The sequence below is a fragment of the Patiria miniata genome, unplaced genomic scaffold (assembly GCF_015706575.1).
Source record: "Patiria miniata isolate m_02_andy unplaced genomic scaffold, ASM1570657v1 HiC_scaffold_3, whole genome shotgun sequence".
Taxonomy (NCBI): domain Eukaryota; kingdom Metazoa; phylum Echinodermata; class Asteroidea; order Valvatida; family Asterinidae; genus Patiria; species Patiria miniata.
The window spans coordinates 10,561,442-10,581,009 of NW_024037069.1; the positions used below are offsets into that span (position 1 = coordinate 10,561,442).

General features: G+C 41.9%; 1 protein-coding gene across 1 annotated transcript; it reads left to right on the forward strand.

Moving 5' to 3' along the window:
* The first annotated feature begins 2,563 nt into the window (after nt 1–2,563).
* On the forward strand, nt 2,564–15,538 carry LOC119737470 (uncharacterized protein YegU-like). The gene is made up of 9 exons (XM_038211860.1): nt 2,564–2,846; nt 4,786–5,089; nt 7,083–7,232; nt 7,749–7,892; nt 8,863–9,017; nt 10,111–10,279; nt 12,774–12,929; nt 13,922–14,052; nt 14,921–15,538. The coding sequence occupies exons 2-9, from the start codon at nt 4,895–4,897 to the stop codon at nt 15,363–15,365; spliced, it is 1,545 nt and encodes a 514-aa protein (XP_038067788.1). The 5' UTR covers nt 2,564–2,846; nt 4,786–4,894; the 3' UTR covers nt 15,366–15,538.
* Nucleotides 15,539–19,568: the final 4,030 nt, after the last annotated feature.

Here is a 19,568-nt window from a genome sequence, read left to right on the forward strand (position 1 = left end):
AAAACAAAAAACGATCTGATATTTATTAGCAATGGGGTGTAAGCTCCGTTTTTCGAAATCGCGATGGGCTTCAGCCTTCAGGACAATTTTGAGGGGTGATCATTTCTCCTAAATAAATCAGTTTAACCCCAAAAAATAGAAAATGAATAGAAAATGAAAGATGATGTAGGCCCTAATAAGCTTTACTTTGATGTGTGACGGTCTCGATCGAACACCTTGGAGAGTTAATTGTGAGTATTTTTCCCGAGTTTCTGAAGTGGGAGCATTTATCATTGGAGTCTATGGCAGTTTATTTGTCTGCACCCCGGCCCTAGGGCCTTAAAGAATCTATCCTCCAAGGTTTGGTGCTTTAGTCGGTCATGATCTTGTCAAAGCCACCTGACTACACGTATTTGGACTTCTAGCTTCTACATGTCCCTTTTACGTTTTGCCCCACAACTAGTTCGTGACTTGTCACTGTCCTGATGTTTTCCTCCACAAAAGATGCCCTCTAAAATGGCCACCATGGTCCGTGTGTCCTTTCTCAAGGGTCCGTCTGTCACCGAAAATCGAATATGTAGGATTTGTTTCTATTTATAGCCAGTAGCGTGGGTTTAAAGTACATCTTGATATGCTATCTAGCATCAAAGATCCTGGATCTTTGGCCAGCAGCACGCAGCGTGCATAGTTGCATGCTACAGATAGAGGGCGCGCGCTGCATGGGCCGGGCATGCAGAGCAGAGGGTGCGTTCGAGTAGCTCGCCCGGATCGACTTGGGTAAAGCATGGAGCTACATGTATTTAGCTCCATGGGTAAAGCAGACGGGCTAATTTATAAGGGGTGTCGGAACGTAGGGGTGTCGGAACACAGAGCAGTAAACGTTTTTTTCCCCAAACGACATCCGTTTACCATCCTCTGATTGGTCCATTGCATGCATATCTAATAACTTGTTCTCCACAACAAAAGCCCAAGATAGACTTTGCGTTTTGTGAGAAATGTTCCTTTCTCACTTTAGTTATTTAAAAGGTAAAATGAGAAGTGAAAACGCTCACAGGGATTCGAACTCGGATCACTGATGAGAAGCATGGAGGAATAAGAACCTCCATGTTAAAAGTCAGAACAACTTCCGACCAGTCCCAAGGGCGGATCCAGAACACCATTTTTTTTTGGGGGGGGGGGGCAAAATAAAAATTTTGGTCCCCCGAAAAGTGGGTCCCAAAAATTACGGCGTGGGGTGCGGGGCCCGCTAATTTTAAGGGCCCCGAATTTTTTTGGGATTCTAGATGCTCTTTGGTGCGATCTGAGGCTATATTTCTGACCACTTTAACCAAATCTTTCAATGGAGGAAAAGATGGTGGTGTACGCAGTGCCTGCCTTTATTGCGACGCCACTTTAAAAAAAAAATTGGTTTCGTTTGGGGCCGGGGGGTGCATGACCCCCGTTGCCCCCCCCCCCCGATCCGCCCTTGACCAGTCCTGGCTGGCCACGAAGAAGTTGCTAACCATTAATCCTTGTTATTTTCTACTACACTCTTAAGCCATGTGGATCTATCTCACAATATGGGCGGATGGCGAAAGGCCTGAATTAATGACGTTAAACCTAATCGAGCATGCACGGTACGGGCCTGGCCGGCTATAAAAGGTTGCAGGCCAGTAAGTTGGTCCAAATAATTATTTGAACATAATGGGTCATGAACTTGAGGGTTTGTAAAAGATATGTGTGGAAGCCGTGCACAGGACTGTGAGCTTATAGTTCTGTGAATTTGGATGAAATTGGGGCCGGGGCCTAGTACAAGCAAGGGCGGATCCAGGGGGGGGGGGGCAAAGGGGGCCATGGCCCCACCCCCCCCCCAAAAAAAAACGAAACCAATTTTTTTTTTTTGTTATGTGACATCGCAATAAAGGCAGGCAATGAGTACACCACCACCTTTTCCTCAAAAAAACATTGGTTAAAGTGGTCAGAAATTGCCTCAGATCGCACCACAGAGCATCTAGAATCAAAAAAAAAAATTTTTGGCCCCCCAAAAAATTGTGTTCTGGATCCGCCCTTGAGTACAAGCACTCTTATTTTGCAATGGAGTGTAGGCATCGTTTTTCAAAATGGCGATGGGCTTCTGGACTATTTTAAGGGGTACTCTTCTCTTCTTCCAGTTGAGCGCTAACTTATTGAAGGGTAGTCATCTTCTTATGTTATAGTCGGCACAACGTCCCAGGGAAAACATCTCACCAACTTAGAGAGAAGACAATGAGAAGAAGAAATTACTGTTTTAGGTGGAATTTTTCATAAAAGTCCGTGATCAGTTAACCCCCCGAAATTTTTCATAAAAGTCATCAGTTAACCCCCAAAAATTGAGAAGAAAATGAAAGATGATGAAATATGCCTTAATTTGATGTGTGTCTCGAATGCCTTAGAGAGTTGTGAGTTTTTTTGTCTGAATTTCTGAAGTGGGGGCATTTATCATCGGGGCTTATTTACTGGTCTGCCAAACTAAAGGCGCGGCGCAGGAGTATCGGATAAGCTACTCGAACGCGTACGGCGTACGCATCATTTCATTTGTACGGATATGTGTCACGATCATCGTGTACGTACATGTCAGACATGTACATGTACATGTACATGTACGTACGGTGGATGTAGGAACTGGATCCAGGATTGGAATGCATTGTGAAATAATTCGGTCTGAGTCACACGTTAATTTCAGAAGCATATATAAAGGAGATGACTCTAGTCCATGCAAATAAAGCAAGCTTCCTTCGTTTGGAAGTGCATCTGTTAGTGTTACAACTGTGTGTTTTCCTACCTCCTTGTGCGAATTTGCAGGCAACTTAAGTAACGACCAACTCGAACTCCATCGTCCCACGTACTAGGTCAGTGTAGGTAGGCCTAGCCCCATAAATGTGGCCTATTTACTGGACTGCCTCCGTAAACACATAGGCCACACATCCACATGTACAAAAATCGTGTCGACTTTGCCAAATTTAGATTTTCACATTTAGGCTTAGTTTGTAGGGTTTTTTTGCTTTAGAAGCATACTCACCCTCTTTATAGGCTAATCAGAAAGTGCTGCCTTTTTCAGATGTCTAATTTTTGTGAAATTTCATGTTGAAAATGAAATTTTGATACGCAAACGTGTAAAAATGAATCTGGAAATTTCACGAAAAATATACATCTGAAAAAGGCAGCACTTTCTGATTAGCCTATAAAGAGGGTGAGTATGCTTCTAAAGCAAAAAAACCCTACAAACTAAGCCTAAATGTGAAAATCAAAATTTGGCAAAGTCGACACGATTTTTGTACATGTGGATGTGTGGCCTATGTTTACGGAGGCAGTCCAGTAAATAGGCCACATTTATGGGGCTAAGGTAGGCCTAGGTCGATAGTCGTACACGAACATCTAGGCAGTAGGCTAGCCCAGGTGGTCTCCCTTTCCTCCCTACATTACGGAGGGAGTCCAGGATGTGAAGTGCTCAAAACCGGGCGAAAAAATTTATGACCAATATTTTCAATATTTTTGCCTTGTCATGCTTGTTGGAGAAGCCAATGTTTACATCGTAGACGTAGTATTCTATGTGTCCTTACATGTATCTATTTGGCCACTGGGTTCAGGAATTCCATATGCGATGCTGACCGACCGTAATCAGGAAAATAAACTCTTAAGCAACGTTAAACTTGTACGTTGTTGTAGACTCTTTTCATCAGTTTCTCACCGCTGAGTCTAGTCGTACATGCATGACGTACGTCCATTGATCTCTATATAAAGACTGGAAAGCTAATAAAGAGCCGCACAATGAATGAATTTGATGCCATATTGGTGAGACCGGCTGGTGATCTACAAAGGACAAGTTGCTGTTTTTATAGACAGCATGATTTCTTTTGTAACGTCAAGGTTCACTTGACTTATATTTTGACCACCCCCACTGACCAAGGTTTACTACAATTTTTCTAACGTCGTGGTTACTTTTTAAAATACCGCAAATCACGTTTTTTGCGTTTTTGAAATAATAACACTACGGAAATGTGTCCCTTTTAGAACATCATAATATGTGTACGTGACCAAAATGCGCGTTAACTGTTGATACAACGCGCGCGTATTTACGCGTAGAACGTTTGAATTATACGCGGCCATCTTCGTGAGACCGGGGGCGAATTGGTCAATATGCAAAGTCTACTGTGTGAATGTTGTATGCATATCCGCTATCCAGTCTTTATATAGAGATCAGTGCGTACGTCCATGGCGTGCAGCGTGAATGCGCAGTGCGCACGTGCGATTTGCTTAGTAACCACTATTCTGGTTCCCAGACCTGACAATTATTCCCGACGTTCATGTCTAAATGGAACCAGACTAAGCAGTGGCGTAGCCAGGAATTTTTCAGTGGTGGGGGGGGGGGGGGGGGGGGGCTGGAACATTTCATGGGGGGGGCGTCATTTAGATCAATGATATTTTTTTTAGAAACTCAAAATCTCAGTTGGGGGGGGGGGCGACTGGGGGGGGGCAACAAGGTTTCATGGGGGGGGGGGCTGTCGCCGCCCCACGCCCCACAATTTAATGCTTAAACACTTAACCAGTTCGCTCCATAGGCCGAGTATAAACGTAAAGGTTTTGCAGTATTCGGCACGGATGACAGATAAACACGCAGGGAGCGAGGCCGAAAATATCTGTCAGTGACCCGCTCGCAGCGAGTGAGGCCGGAAATGTTTGGAGTGTGTTGCCCGAGGGTGATGGTCAAAACAGTCCCTTGCGATGTTGTTGTTAAACAGCAAGAATATTGGCATTTTGTTACAGTCGAATTATTTTTTATTCAATCAGGTGATTCAGAACTGTCGATGATCCGGAACTGTCGCACTGACTGTATAGTGAGACAACATTCTGTCAACATTTTTTCTAAGCTCCGGTTGTTCATGCATGTGTGACCATCATGGGCAAGGCATTTTCATCAGTTCTACCAAGAAAACTTTGGGGCAAAGAAAAAGTGAACGATGGCAAGTTGACCTTGACCCCTGACCCCAACAACAAGTTACAGGATCAGATTTTAGGCACAATCTACGGCAACTGCATTGGGGACGCCATCGGCCTGATGACGGAGTTTCTCAGCAAAGAACAGGCCCAGAAGGTAAGGTATAGAGGACCATGGCATGGCCCAGACAGGGATCTTTAGTGCAAAAAAAAAATATGCAAAATCAATTCAGGCCAACTTGACTGACTCTTAGCTGATAAAATTCTCAAAAGCATGAGGCAAAGACAAGGTCCTGAGTATTTCACCAGCCAAGTTTGAAGTCTCAACAGAGGGTATGCACGACCGTTATCCCACAGTTAACTTACATGTCTATGGCCAAGGTATGCACTGCCGTTTTCCCACAGTAAACTTATATGGAGATTTGACCTCAGTGAGGTCAATTTGTGCATCTTTTTATAGCCTATGATGATGTCATACGCATGGACCTTATTCAGTTTTATAAAGGAGACTTTACTTAAAAATTTTGCACCTGAGACTGAAGCCAAGTGATTTCATTTTGAAGCCTAAGACTAGACTGATACGTGTCCGACTGCTAGAAAAGATTGACCCTTCAGTGGTCTGGTGGCGGACCATGGAGAGATGTGTAGAAATAGAGACCGCATACCAGACGTTTCTGTTGACACAGTTGACTGATGCAGTACCAAAATGAGATTGGACTGGTCGTTTCATGTGCCAGTCTATTTTCTTGTGTTGCATGTTTTCAATACCTTAAGTTTAGGACTCTCATACAGAGTATTGAGAGTCCCAAATATTCGGTATTGAGAGTCCCAAATGTTCGGACTGGGCGTGGCCCATTAAATTTGAGAAAGGGAGGAAGTGTTGCATTTAAGTTCATCACAAGTCTATTCACAAGTCTGGTCTTCATTAGTAACAGGGCAGAAACAGGAGCAAGGAATGCTGTTTTCACTGCCATTTGAGTAGATTGTGCTATGACTTTGTCCTGGTGGACTTTCGAAGACCTTTAACAATTAATGACGTGGGAGGAATTTTCGACTCTCAATTTATACAGCTTTGATCCAACATCTGTTATCTATTTTTATTGATTGTGTACACATAATCACCAGACTACTGAGTGGCCCATCGTTTCAGAAAAAAAATTCACATTTCCTCAAGGGTAAAACTCAGTAATATATGTATTTCAGTACTTCACGTATTAGAGCCAGAGTCCATCATTTGCAGCTATCCAAAAAGTGACTGGCGTAATTATTGTTGAAAAACGTACTTGGTTGAAAGATAGCAAGGGGACTAAACTCTCTGTGAAATTATTCTTTCTGGCAAGCTGTCAGTTTGAAGAAATCAACGAAAGAAGGCCTTTCCAACGGTGCTTCTTAAGAAGCACTATAGGAAATTCAAATAAATAGTTTGTTTTGTTATTCGGCGAACCGCGCGCAAGCATTGGCACGACGCACGCGTGCCTGCGCGGTTGCTATAATTCGTCGGATCAGTGCGTGACATCGCGTAGCTGCAATCTGCTAGCGAGAATGTGTCTCGGACACTGGATTCATGCCCAATTCAAAACATGATTCAGCCACTTTTGATTTGAAATCAAGATCCTAGAATTTTGTTTTTCTCAAAAATTTACTTCATAAAGGGCAATGTAACTTTCAAAGCTAATATTCCTGATGCAAAATTTTAGAGATTGAGAGATTTTTTTTCCAAGGTATCAGTTGGAAAAGAGGCATGTCCAAAGGTTTTACAAAGAACTCCAGGAATTTCAGTTCTGAGTATCACCCGTTGTCCACGAGTCCTCTGTCTCCGGTCCAACGTCTGATATATCTAAACATGTGTAGAAAGTTGTGATGTCACATCATTCCGAAATATGGACTAAGATATTGATTGGTCAATTTCAATGCCACGTATTTGTAATACAACAACAAAATGCTAATCATCATGGGCTTGATGTTTACGCACGCGAGGGGTTCGCATTACGCGCGTATAGAAGGCGCCCGTTGAATGGTCAGTTTCTTGAGGTCTTACATGTACATGTACGCAGTCTAGTTGCATAATAAATCACCTATGTATCAGTCTATAGAATTTGTCGATGGCAAGCAATTTTTAATCTTAAAGTGTTTTTCTGTCCTACTCATAGTATTACGGTGGAAAGCACCTTGAATACCCAATGAAAGAAATCGCTGCCACGTACTACATGCATCAGATGGTCTTTCCGGAAGCTGATTGGACGGACGACAGCGATCAGATGATCTTGATCCTCCAATCACTGATGGACAAAGATGGAAAGGTACACCAACGTACATTTTATTTTTTTAATCTTGCATGGATATGTAATTCACTGAATGTCTTATTTCGGTACTTAACCCTAACCGCCCTGAATCCTTCCTTCAAAATTTTCTTTGCCAAGTTGGAGGAATTTGGAGGATTGAGTGCGTCACTGATTTTGTAGGATGCACTTTGTCAAGGTCTTGGGCCAGACCTTGTGTTGTTTTTTGCTCAGCCATGCATAAACGTAGGCCTGGATTATGCTTGAAATCCTCCGTACTGCTCCAGGATGTCACTGGCCAAGCCGCAGAATATCGACAGTCACTGCCGCCGGATTTGGCAGGATTCAGGAAGTGGTCACCCCCAAGGACCATATTCAAGAAATAATGTAGGAATTTGCAGTATTGAGCCTATATGCTATTTTTCCATGAGACCAGTTGAAGGATTTTGCAGGATTGAGGCTACATCCTAGCAAAAATGCCTAGGGAGTAAGGGTTCGTAATGAAAGTTGAATTGCAGTCATTCATCTTCACCACAGGCGGACGCCTTGGATTTCTCGGTCAAACTGCTGAACTGGAGGGAGCACGGCTTTGCTGAACTCGGAGATCCGTGTGGCATGGGGCTGGGCCAAACTACACTCAAGGTGCTGAGCCACAAAGACTACAAGACAGACCCGCATCAGGTGAGCGTTGACTAGCATGATGGGGGACATGGGGTTTTGAACTTCCTGCGGGTTGCCATGTGGACTTCAGCGTGCCTGGCTTGGTAATTGTTGCCAGAAGCAATGCAGATCAGAATCTGTAACCATATTTGAATTCCTCAGTGATGCATTAGAGGAAGAACAACTCAATATTGTGCATAAGGCAGCTTCTAGGCCCTGCCAGCTTTTTGGTGTGGAAAATCTGCGTTGATCGACTGATCAATTGAGGAATGCCCACAGACAAACAGACACAAAAAGCTGCTTAAAACCTCATTTGCATGAACAAATGGTGAACACTTAAAGGTAGAGACTTTGCAGTTATCCAAAAACTAACTGACAAATTTATTGTTGAAAAGCATGCTTGGTTTTAATAAAGTTATTAATGGCACTAAACTCTCTGTGAAATGGCATGCTGTCATTTTGAAGAAAACAATGAAAGAAGGTAATTTCCCAAGATGCGTCTAATGACGCTTTTTTGGAAATTTCCGCTAGTAGTATATTTTCAATTCGACGAAGCCGTGAATGGGTGTGCGCAAGCATTGACACGACGCATACGCGCACGAGGTTGCTATAATTTGTTGGTTCAGTGTGTGACATCACGTAGCTGCAGTCGGCTGAATGAGACCGTGACCCGCATGCTGATTTTGGCCGCAATTCAAAACATGATTCTGCAACTTTTAAATTTAAATCGAGATCCCAGAATATTGTTTTCTCGGAATATACCGCATTCACTGAACCAAAAGTTCATCAGGTTAGTTGTTAAGCACCCTTCTTTACATTTTGAGCAATTTTGTTGCTTCAAACGAAAAAAATGGACAAATGACAAATATTACATTCTACCTTTAAAAAGGTGGTGTCATGTCATGGCAACAGTTACGATTGCGAGGCATTTGTGTTTTGTAACCCTTTTTTTTTGTATTCACTTCCTTTGAACATCTGCCTCTCGTCACAGGCAGCGCTAAATGTTTGGGAGGCGAGTAAACGATATTTAGCGCCCAACGGCGGAGTCATGAGAACGTCCGTCGCAGGAATCCACAGATACGACGACATCAACCAAGTCATCAGCAACACCAAGGTCTTCTGTAAAGTCACCCACGCAGACCCAAGGTACATTTCCTGCCTCATATGATGTTTAACCCTAACCCACCTCACTCCTCCAAAATCCTCCTGGCGGTTTTGGAGGATTCTAGAGGATTGAGGATGAATGGTGATTGAATCAAATGAGGATTCTGGAGGATTGAGGATGAATGGTGATTGAAGCACATGAGGATTTTGGAGGATTGAGGATGAATGGTGAATGAAGCACAAGAGGATTTTGGAGGATTGAGGATGAATGCATTTTGAGGCAGGACTGTCTGATGATTTAGAAGGATTTGGCGTTGGTTATCCTTCATTTAAACACGAGTGCAAAGTTTTGGGATGAGGAGGATTTTGGAGAATGAGGATGATTTCATTTTGAGGCAGGACTGTCTGACAATTTTGAAAAATTTAGGCGGAGTTGAAAATTTTTGGAGGATTTTGGAGGATTGAGGATGGTTGTAAGCAACAAGGGCCTAGGGGGTTAGGGTTAAGGGAAAATACAACATTTGCAAACATCACAAAACGAAGTAATCAAATTATCACGAAATACCTTACTGGCTTGTTAGGGAATGACAGTCTAAAGCATCCTGTAAATTTGTGGCTCCTGGTGTGCTGACATTTTCGAGAAAACTTGTTTTTTTTTCCCAACGCTGGTCGGCAGACCAACGTTGGAGAAAACTGGCCTTTTTTCAAAAATTGCTCCTAATTTTTCATAATTAGTTATACCGCATTTTCTTTGCAATTGATTACACACCTGTGAAGGGGTACAAGCCTGCTAGACTGATTCTTTGACGTTACAATTCCCCAAAGTCTATAAATTGCTCTGTTTCATGTTACATGTAAGTGGGGTCAAGGAATCAGACTATCAGAACATGATTGGTTTTCTTGGTTTTTCCAGCATCTACAAGCCCAAAATATGAAATAAGTCATTTTAACAATATTTGCTATGTTACTGATCCTCCAAGTTCATTTACTTCTGAAAGTTGCAGCAAAAGCAAATGTTGTACATTCCTTTAAATGATGTGTTCTCTCCGGATATTTCATTACGCAGTATCTCATTGTCAGTGCAGTTGGAGATAACTCTAATATTCTGTGTTTCCTTTTGTGGTTGTCATTATAGATGTATTGCATCCTGTGTTGCCGTGACAACGGCCATCTCCATGATGTTGCGAGGATTACACAAGATGCCTGACGGCCATTACGATGTCACAAGCCTCACCGAGGCATCTTTCAATTACGCCAAGGAGTGTCTGTTGCGGGACGAAGAGGGAAATTTGGATGCAGAACAGGTGATGAGACTTGCCTTAATTTCTTTCAGCATTTCAGGGGTCGGTTTGAAGCTTGGACTAGCGTATTAGTTGTAAGAAGACAGTCTCTTGATGTGATTCATGTTCAGTGTTCTTCCCGGGGGTGATTGGAGGGCAGGCCGCAATTTTTTTCTCTCCTAAACGACATCCGCATACATGGTTGTTTAGCACCCTCTACGATACTTTTTTGATTCGCACGCAGGTATATAATTATTTGTTTCCCCACATTTTGGCGAGCAGTGCGACAGCTAAGTCGATAGAGAGTAGGATTTTGCACGGCGAGGTTGCGGGTTCGAATCTGGGTTTTGCACCCGATTTTTTTCCTTTTCTAACCCGAGGCTTTGGAGGATTTTTTTTAAAAGGGAAATAAAGTCAGAATTTCATAACGTTCAAATTCACTTTTTTTTCTAATTTTATATTTTCTTCTCATGTTTGTATAAAAGTTAAGTCCAAAACGCCACAGCGTACACCCATGTGGATGTCGTTTGGGAGAAAAAAATCCTGGGCAGGCCACCATGCTAGCTTTTAAAACTGCCACACGATATTTTAAGCACCCTTCTAAATGTTTACCCCATGTTTAGTATTCACATCATCAGCTTCACATTTTAGTCAACAAGAAATAAGCCCATGTGATTTCATGGATTCGTAATGGTTAAAGAATATTTTTTTTTTAAATATGAAGACTTATGTACATGTTGCAGTACCTAGATGTAGAACAAAAAGATATTCCGAAAGCTTTTTCGCACGTGCCGCATCTCTTTGGAATTCTTGCCTGGTGGCATATTTTTTTGTTGCAGTATACGTCGTATTTTTACAAATCGCATCACTCGCACTAACATGAATATTTATCACGCCGTGTGGATGGAAGACACTTAGGTTCTCGTAGTGTTTTCCCTTCAATTAAACTTATCCCAACCAACAAAAATATTCCATGAAAATGAACGAAGGTTCGAACCACAGATCTTGCGATCCATAGTTTATTCGACTTTCCATTAGGCCACTGTGACAACCGGACGAAAACCATTCTTTGAAATGCTTGAATGTACATGCATGACTGAGTGATAGCAATGGTGTGACACCTTTGTTATTTTCTGATGAATAAACATCGAACTAGCTGAATAATTAATCATGGTCCATGTGTGCTGCAGATAAAAACACTGCTGCCTGGTGCTTGCTTCCCTCCAACCTATGATCTGTCCTGTTGCAAGATGAATGTTAATTCCTACCTTCAGTTTTCCTGAGTACTTACTCTTTATATTTCTCTTGTAGCCCTGTATAGGAGTGATTTTTAGCCTTTTACAGGGCGAACATGCGTAACAAAACAAATATATGGCAATCTTTTTCACAGCCGAAGTTATTGTGTACAGAGTGTGCCAAAAAAGTGCAACATTTAGAAATAAAGCACTAAAAATGTTTTTTTTCCTTTAATGTAATGATGCATTACATTAAGACCTGACTATTTCTCAATCCACTCCTTTTTCCCCATTCCATTTGGGTCCCAAGATCCAGAAATACAAGCAGTTAAGTGAAAGGGTGTAAACATTTACTTGGGCCACTCTCACCTGTGATGTCACCAACCTCAATGCCTATTCAATGCTAAACCCAGATCAAAGTTCAACGTGTCCAGGTGAGAGTGGCCCAAATAAAATTGATACCCTTTCACTTATTTGATCGTATTCCTGGATCTAGGGACCCATATGGAATGAGGTAAAAAGGAGTGGATTGAGAAATATTCAGGCATTAATGTAATATATAATTTCATTGAAGAAAAAACATTAATCAGTTTTAATTATTTGTTTTCTGAATGTTGCAATTTTTTTGCCACACTCTGTACTTGGCATAATGCAAATTTGACGTCTTGGAAGTCAAGTCATGCCCTGTTCACTGATAGTCACAATCTTTGCTTCTGCTTACTGTGCCACTATCCTATTGTAGTTTCACAAATCTAATAGCCAACCATCTTAAATAGCCTACGCTACTTGTTCCTGCTTAAAGCTGTCTCTTGCGCTTACTGATGTGCAATGGAATTGGGTACCTGAGTACCCGACCGCTGATGTCAGGAACCGGTTCCAGATCATGGAATCAGGGAACCCATAACCAACTTTACAAATTCCTTAGTAACATCTCAGACAATGAACAAGAAAGATTTTGAATGCATTCATGGGAAATGTTCAAAATGAAAACCTGGCTACATGGAAAACCAAAACAGATTCACGTTTATGTGCATTTTAACACGTGACAGATGATGTTCCCGAAAGTTTGCAGTTTACACCAAAAAGCTACAAAGCTTCTTGGATTTGAATTGTGGGTTGAGTTTCTTTTACGGTTCCCCGGGTACCCGGGTACCCGTGTTTAACTTCAATAGGGTATCCGGTTCCCGTACTCCCCGCAAATACACGCCACTACTCGCACGACATACTGTTCCTTTGGTAAGTAAAGACGGCATCTTAGCACTGTCATCTTCATTTTGTTTCAGGTCAAGGAATTGAAGTTTCACATGAACGCCTCGTTAGACGAACTTGAGCTGGCCGACAGAAAGAAGATTGGTTACACCTTCAAGTGCCTTGGCGCTGGGTTCTGGGCCCTCAGACAGAAGAAGTTCAGAGATGCTATTGAGGCAATAACACTGGAGGTAGGAACAGACATTCTTCAGAGTGTTTTTAAAGTCTTGGTCAGGAAGTATATTTACCAAGCCGCAGTTATTGTCGTATTATGCTATTGGATCATTACCAAGAAGTCAAGGGTCGCACGTTTCATTGAGCAAAACCTTCCCAAATCCTCCAAAATCCTCTTTGCAAAATGGATGATTTTGTTGAGTTGAGGCTGTATGGCAAAAATGTGTGGCTAATTTTGGAGGATGCACTGTGTTCAGGTCTTGGGCCGGACCTTGTGTTGTTTATGCTCAGCAGTGCATAAATTTAGGCCTAGAGTATACTTGAAATCCTCCGCACTGCTCCAGGTTGTCACTGGCTCTGCCTCAACATATTGACAGTGATTGCTGGAGCATTTTGCAGGATTGAGGCAGTGGTCACCCCTCCAAGGACCACATTCAAGAAATAATGGTGTATTTTGCAGGATTGAGTCCGTATGCAATTTTTACATGGAAGCAATTTTTACATGGAAGCACTTGCAGGATTTTGCAGGATTTAGGTTGCATCCTAGCAAAACTATCTAGGGAGTTAGGGTTTAGCAAAACTGTCTTTAACCTTCAGATTCTATCGGATGGTTTTAGAAAAGGAATTTGCAGGATCTAGGGAGGTAGAGTCTATACACGCAAAGGTTGCAAAGGATGACAGATAAACACGCAACAAGCGAGGCCAGAAATATCTGTCTGCGACCCGCCCGCAGCAAACGAGGCTGGAAATATCAGGGTGTGCTACCCGCAGATGACGACCTGAACCCGTCTGGCATCGAGGTTTGTGAAAAACAATCCCGCGCCGGGGTCCGGTCAATGTCAAAATAATCCTGGCGCGAACTGGTTAAATGTGACAACGTGGACACAATTTTAAAACTGTGTCTGTGTTTAAAGAATTGAAAGAATCTGATATTGGTTTCAGACTTTTGACTCATCAATTCAAATCTCATTACATGGACATGAAGTCTTGGGTTTTTGTTTATGTACAGGGTGGCGATGCAGACACCAATGGGGCGGTTGCAGGAGCTCTACTCGGCTGCAAACTGGGATATCGCAACCTGCCTCCATCTTGGAAGGATGACCTCAAACACAAGAAGTGGCTGGATGATATCATTGCAAGGTAAAGGAGAAGAACTCCTCAACCTCGTGTATTGGTGACTCGGTCTGTGGATTTGTGTGGAGGAAATTATAGCTGTGTATGTGTGGCTTAGTCGAGAGAGGCCAGACATGGCACTTGAGGGCAGGGTGACCAAATGGAAACGGCACAATTCTGCTGAATGCACTTCAAAAATCTGCTAGATTTAACAAACATTTGCAAAATCGCCCAGAATGACACAAACACATTATAGACACTTATACTCACTTGCAGATGTTAAAAAATTTCCTTTACAAAGAAATTGGCACATGTCTAGGCTGGTTTTCAACGTCTATAGTATAGTCGTACACATCAGGGAACCTCAATGCTTAGACTTGCCTGCCTATCCCCACTGTTCGTGGGTTTGTTTTAAGTGATTGAAGCTTGTTCAAAACAAATCTGCTACATTTTTCTGCTAGGATCACCGATTTTACAAAATTCTGCACACATTTTCATTCTGCCAGATTTTCTGCTCTATTTAATTTTTTTCCCCAAAAAATCTGTCAGATCTAGCTGAAAATCGGCTAAAACAGTCACCCTGTGTGAGGGTACACGTGAACAGGTGATGCACAAGATTGAGCTAATTGTGGAAATGACAGGCAGAGTCAGTGTGAGCAGTTTCAGGCTCACAGTCTCTATGCAACCAGTTTCCTATCAAAACTGTACAATTTAGCCAACGTCGAGCAGTCTCAGAGTTTTATTAGAGGATTGGAATGCTATGTCCTGTCATTTCAGTTTGAGGATTCCGGTTCAACTCGTCTGTTTCCCCAACAAAGGGGTGAAAGAGAATGCCTTGTGAGAATTGCTTGTGAAAAAGCTTTTTAACTAACCTAAATTTGTCCTCTATTCCCAGGTATTTGAAGATGGACATCATGACAGAGAGCTGTGGTACTCCTGTTGACGGGCCTGAAGGGGGACTAAGACTCACCAGCGGGACGAAGGACAACACAGAGAAAGCAACTCCTCCAGAGACTACAGGAAATAACAACTCTACAACCGCCCATGCTGCTGACAACGTGACCCCTGAACCAGCCACAGAGGTCAAAGTTCAAAATGTGACCTCAAACACTTCAGACAAACCTACTGACGACGTTAGCTTTACCAATGATTCTGAAGATTTGGTTCCACACAAATCTGATGACCCCAATAGGTCGGAGGTCGAACCTGCTGATGTTTCCCTCGAGGTCACGGGTCAAAATGAGTCCAGAGGTCAAGATGACTCATTAGCTGGTGACAGCAGTACTGAGGTCACAAGGATTGGTGAATCTTCTGGAGAGCGTCCTTCAAACTCTAGCTGAAGATCCTTCTGTCGGTCAGTGAGGCGAGATCAAGAAAGTGGAGAATTTGATGAAATGGCCAAAATCACACACTGATCGTGTCATGCGGCCAAACTCGATCACAGAATCTTGATTTGTACAGAGAACATTTTCTAAGTAAAGAAATTTGGATAATATAGAGAATATTTGCTATTAGGCAAAATGGGTTACCAGCCTCAAATGTAATACAATGTACTACATGTATATTGTGACTGGTATTCAGTTGATTTTTTACAATGGGTGCGTTCAAGTAGCCCAACCGGATCAAATCAGGTAAAGGCAGATGGGTTAGCCATGACAGCCGGTCTAATCAAATGCTCATATGCGGCCATCAAGATCATCATGTGACGTCCGTAGCTACGTCTGTAGATACATGCAGATAGATGGATAGATTTAACTTTTATTAAATCCCAAACTGGACAATTTCATAGACTGAGCAGTGTCCGTAGCTGTGGTCATAGCCATTGACATAGTATATTTTCGAACTGCAAGTCACACTTTGAGATTTACTGCTTTTCCGTCAGTTGCAAAACGTAACACAGTCGGGCTGGAATTATAGCCTCTAAAGTCTCAATGAGCTCAATAAATAACAATGTTTATACTTCAAATAAAGTTGATTTGTGGGTCTACTTGAGCTTTTCGGCTGTCTGGCTGCCATATTTATCCGTTTCTTGGAATGAACAACGCATGCATGTGACGTAATTCCACCACTCCATGAGCAGGGTCTGTGGTGGCTGACCTGGGTGAGCCCTGAGAATGACGTCAGAGCTAATCGAACGGCACTGGGCTAACCCGATTTGACCCGGGTGAGCTAATCGAATGCACCCTTGGCACATAAATTTGCTGGGCTGTGCTAGAAATGTGTTTATATATATAGAAATTACTATCATTTTGTATGTATGCAGATCTTATTGGAAGGCCAAGGTTTTCTGACAATTCGGCGAGTCACAATGCAGTGCGCCACCAAGAGTTTGCTGGGGAGAGTCCATTTTTCCCAGTGCATTGTAGGAGATGGTCGACAAATTTGCAGCGTGGGACTTTTGAAATTGTTCATTTTTCCTGTCAGTAGTTTCGTACGCGTATGACTCCAGTATCTGTTTACCCTTTTCTTTGCTTTTTATCAATATGTTTTTTTTCTAAGGCGTCAGAACGCTATGCCCCAGTCTATAACAAATTAGCTCAAGTTGTCTACTGACACTCATTCAAATGGGCCATGTTTTGTCGACTGCAAATTTGAAAAATGGACTCTCCATGGCAAAACTATTGGTGGCGCACTGCATTGTGAATTGCCCAAATTAACAGTTTCATGAAAATCTGACCCTTCAGATGTACAGGTATATGTAGTTCAAAAGGGAAATTTCACCAGAGGTGAAACAATCAGTGATTCTCAAATTCTCAACATTGAGAGCTCAAGTTCAGACTGATAAACAACTGCCGATAAGCGAAGAAAAAATATTTTGTCTACCAGAGCAACTAATTTCATTCAGATTCAATTTAAAAAAGATTAGTAATATCTGATCTGTACTTCAGGTGTTAAAATTATGATGACCGATGATTCTATTAGAAATATGTTTATATAGAAATTACTGTAATTTTGTATGTATGGAAATCTTATTGGATAGCCGAGGTTTACTGACAATTTTTTGAGAACAAAGCATTTTACTTTCTTTCTGATCATCCCTTCATAATGCAGTGTTGTCAAGTGGTCAATATAATGACAAGTTCGCGCAAGGACTATAGTTGACCAATGATTAACTAACGTTTGCCCGAACTCTGTCTAGTCGATGGTGGCTGACTACGCTAGTCGACTATTTGGAACCAGCCTACTGGGGTTGGTTGCTTCGCTGGTAACCAATAGCCGCGCGCATTCATAACGCTAGCAGAGAGCCAGGATCCAGAAGTTTCACGATGACATTTTGACCAGCGTTTGACTAGAGACATTTGCACGTTGCTATTAGTGCGCAGGCGTAAGGTACGTCACAAATCAACCACTAGTCGACTAATGGTCCTTGCCCGAACTTGGCCTATGCTGTGGAGTAGTTAGTTATTTTATTTTCTCAATCTTGCCAAAAAATCATGTACATGTGTGCCCATTTATTTGCCATCGTTCTGAAATTTTTCCCAGGTAACATAGCAGACAGGTTGTATTATGTAGATTAAGCGTAACACAACTCCTAACTAGGCTAACGTGATTGGTTTACTCCCGAATACATCATGATGAACTTCACAGAAAAAAATACGAGTCGTGTTCTTTCTTACTATTATTTCATGTTAAATCTTAAACAGTATCTTCTCTACTGTACGAGTTAGTAATCTGAAGAACATGCAAATTTAAAGAGACGATCTGCTGTGCATATAGCCACAAATGAACTTTATATACTTTTTATCGCCATTATTTATATATAATAATGAAAATTGTTTTGAAATCTATTGTGTTGTTGCAATGTTGTATATCATAAATTTGTAGTTACTTGGGGGGGGGGGGGGAATTAAGAAATCACCTCAAAGTTGGATTAATCTGATTAAAACAGAATTGTGTGCTAGACAATGGATGACCTGTGCTGATTCACCACATGCAAAATTTTATTACTTAACTCTTTTGTTTTCTTTTTGTTTAAGAAACATTCCCCGTGCTACTTTTGAGTTTCACCTTGAAAAATAGATGTGTTTTTCAATTGCTATTTTCCTAGCAGTATAAAAAATATCCACTTTTGAATTAGACATCGAATGAAAAAATCCACCGACGTTTATTAACTGAATTTTTTCTGCACAAATGTTTTGGCTGTCGGACAATAATTTACGTCTCGCAGGACGGGTTTATTTGTGCGCAAAATGAAAGCACTTTTCAGAGGGTTGCAGATGCCCCAATTTGGAATAAAGTAGTTTCTTCGTTGAAACAAAAACATACAAGCTTAAAATTTGTTAGGAAAAAAAAAAATCATTTTTGGAGGAGCTTAGGGATTGCAACTTTGAAACAGAACTTTGCTGAATTTGGTTTGGTGTGAAGTAAACGTTTTTACATATGTATGTGGGCATGTAGTATGACAGTGGTGTAGCACGGCCATTTTTATTGGGGGGGGGGGGGTAAACATTTCTTGAAAAGGGCACTTGCACATCCGTGGTGAAATGTAAACACGTTTTTTTTTTCTGGACACTTGGCCTCCGTAAAATCAAAGGGGGGGGGGGGGCTGGTACCATCTGTCGATGGGGGCGCTGTTCAAAACCGACGATTATGCACACTAACGAACAATATATGGTGCTTTCAGGGCGATACATGCGTGAAATTCAAAAAAGGCATCCGGAACAGCAGAGGGCACAAAAAAGGGCACCACATCTTTTTAAAAAGGGCACTTGTTCAGAGAAAAAGGGCACTTCTTAAAAAAAAAGGCACTCTTTACAAATTATTGGGGGGGGGGGGAGTTAAGCGCTGGTGAAAAAAGGGCATTTGCATGGAAAGGACAGTATTTACAAAATATTGTAAATAACCCCCTAACACCCCCCCCCCCCCCCCCCCCCCCCCCCCCCCCTCGCTGGCTAGGCCCATGTATGAATATATGAAGAGCTTATTTCCAAACTGTGATAAACTTCATTTGGTTTAAACCTTTAAATTACTGCCCTTTCCTGGTTGCCCAAAGTTAGTTTCAACAGTTGTTAGGCCAAAAAAAAAAAAGTCTCCGGTTTCTGGTATGGAGCTTGCCCAAAAAGTGGTGCGGCGACGCGGCTTTTTTTTTTTTTACCTGACTTTTTTGCTTCAAATGAAGGCTGATGACTGCAAATGGTGCCCGACTAAACTTAGTGCAAATATATGGGAGTCCAGAGAGGCCACATAAAGCTTATTCTCGATCATAACCCCATCTAAAAACACGTTAAAATTGTGCAGCAGCAGGATTCCAGTCAAACCAGTGAGTTTGGCGGTTTTGAGACATCATCTTTCATTGAAAAAAAAAACTTTTCATTTTGCCGACGCGCATGGCTATGGCGACGCGCGCGCATACCAGAATCCGGAGGCTTGTTGGCCTTATGTAGTAAAACACAATTTAAGAGTACAATGAAGTGAAAAATGAAGAGTTTATTTCCAATAGGTGATATTGCAATTTTTATTAAAGTGCAAAAATGTGCTTGGTTATGAACTTTAAAGAATAAAAACGAGAATAACAGCTGTTTCTAAACTTCATTTTTCACTGT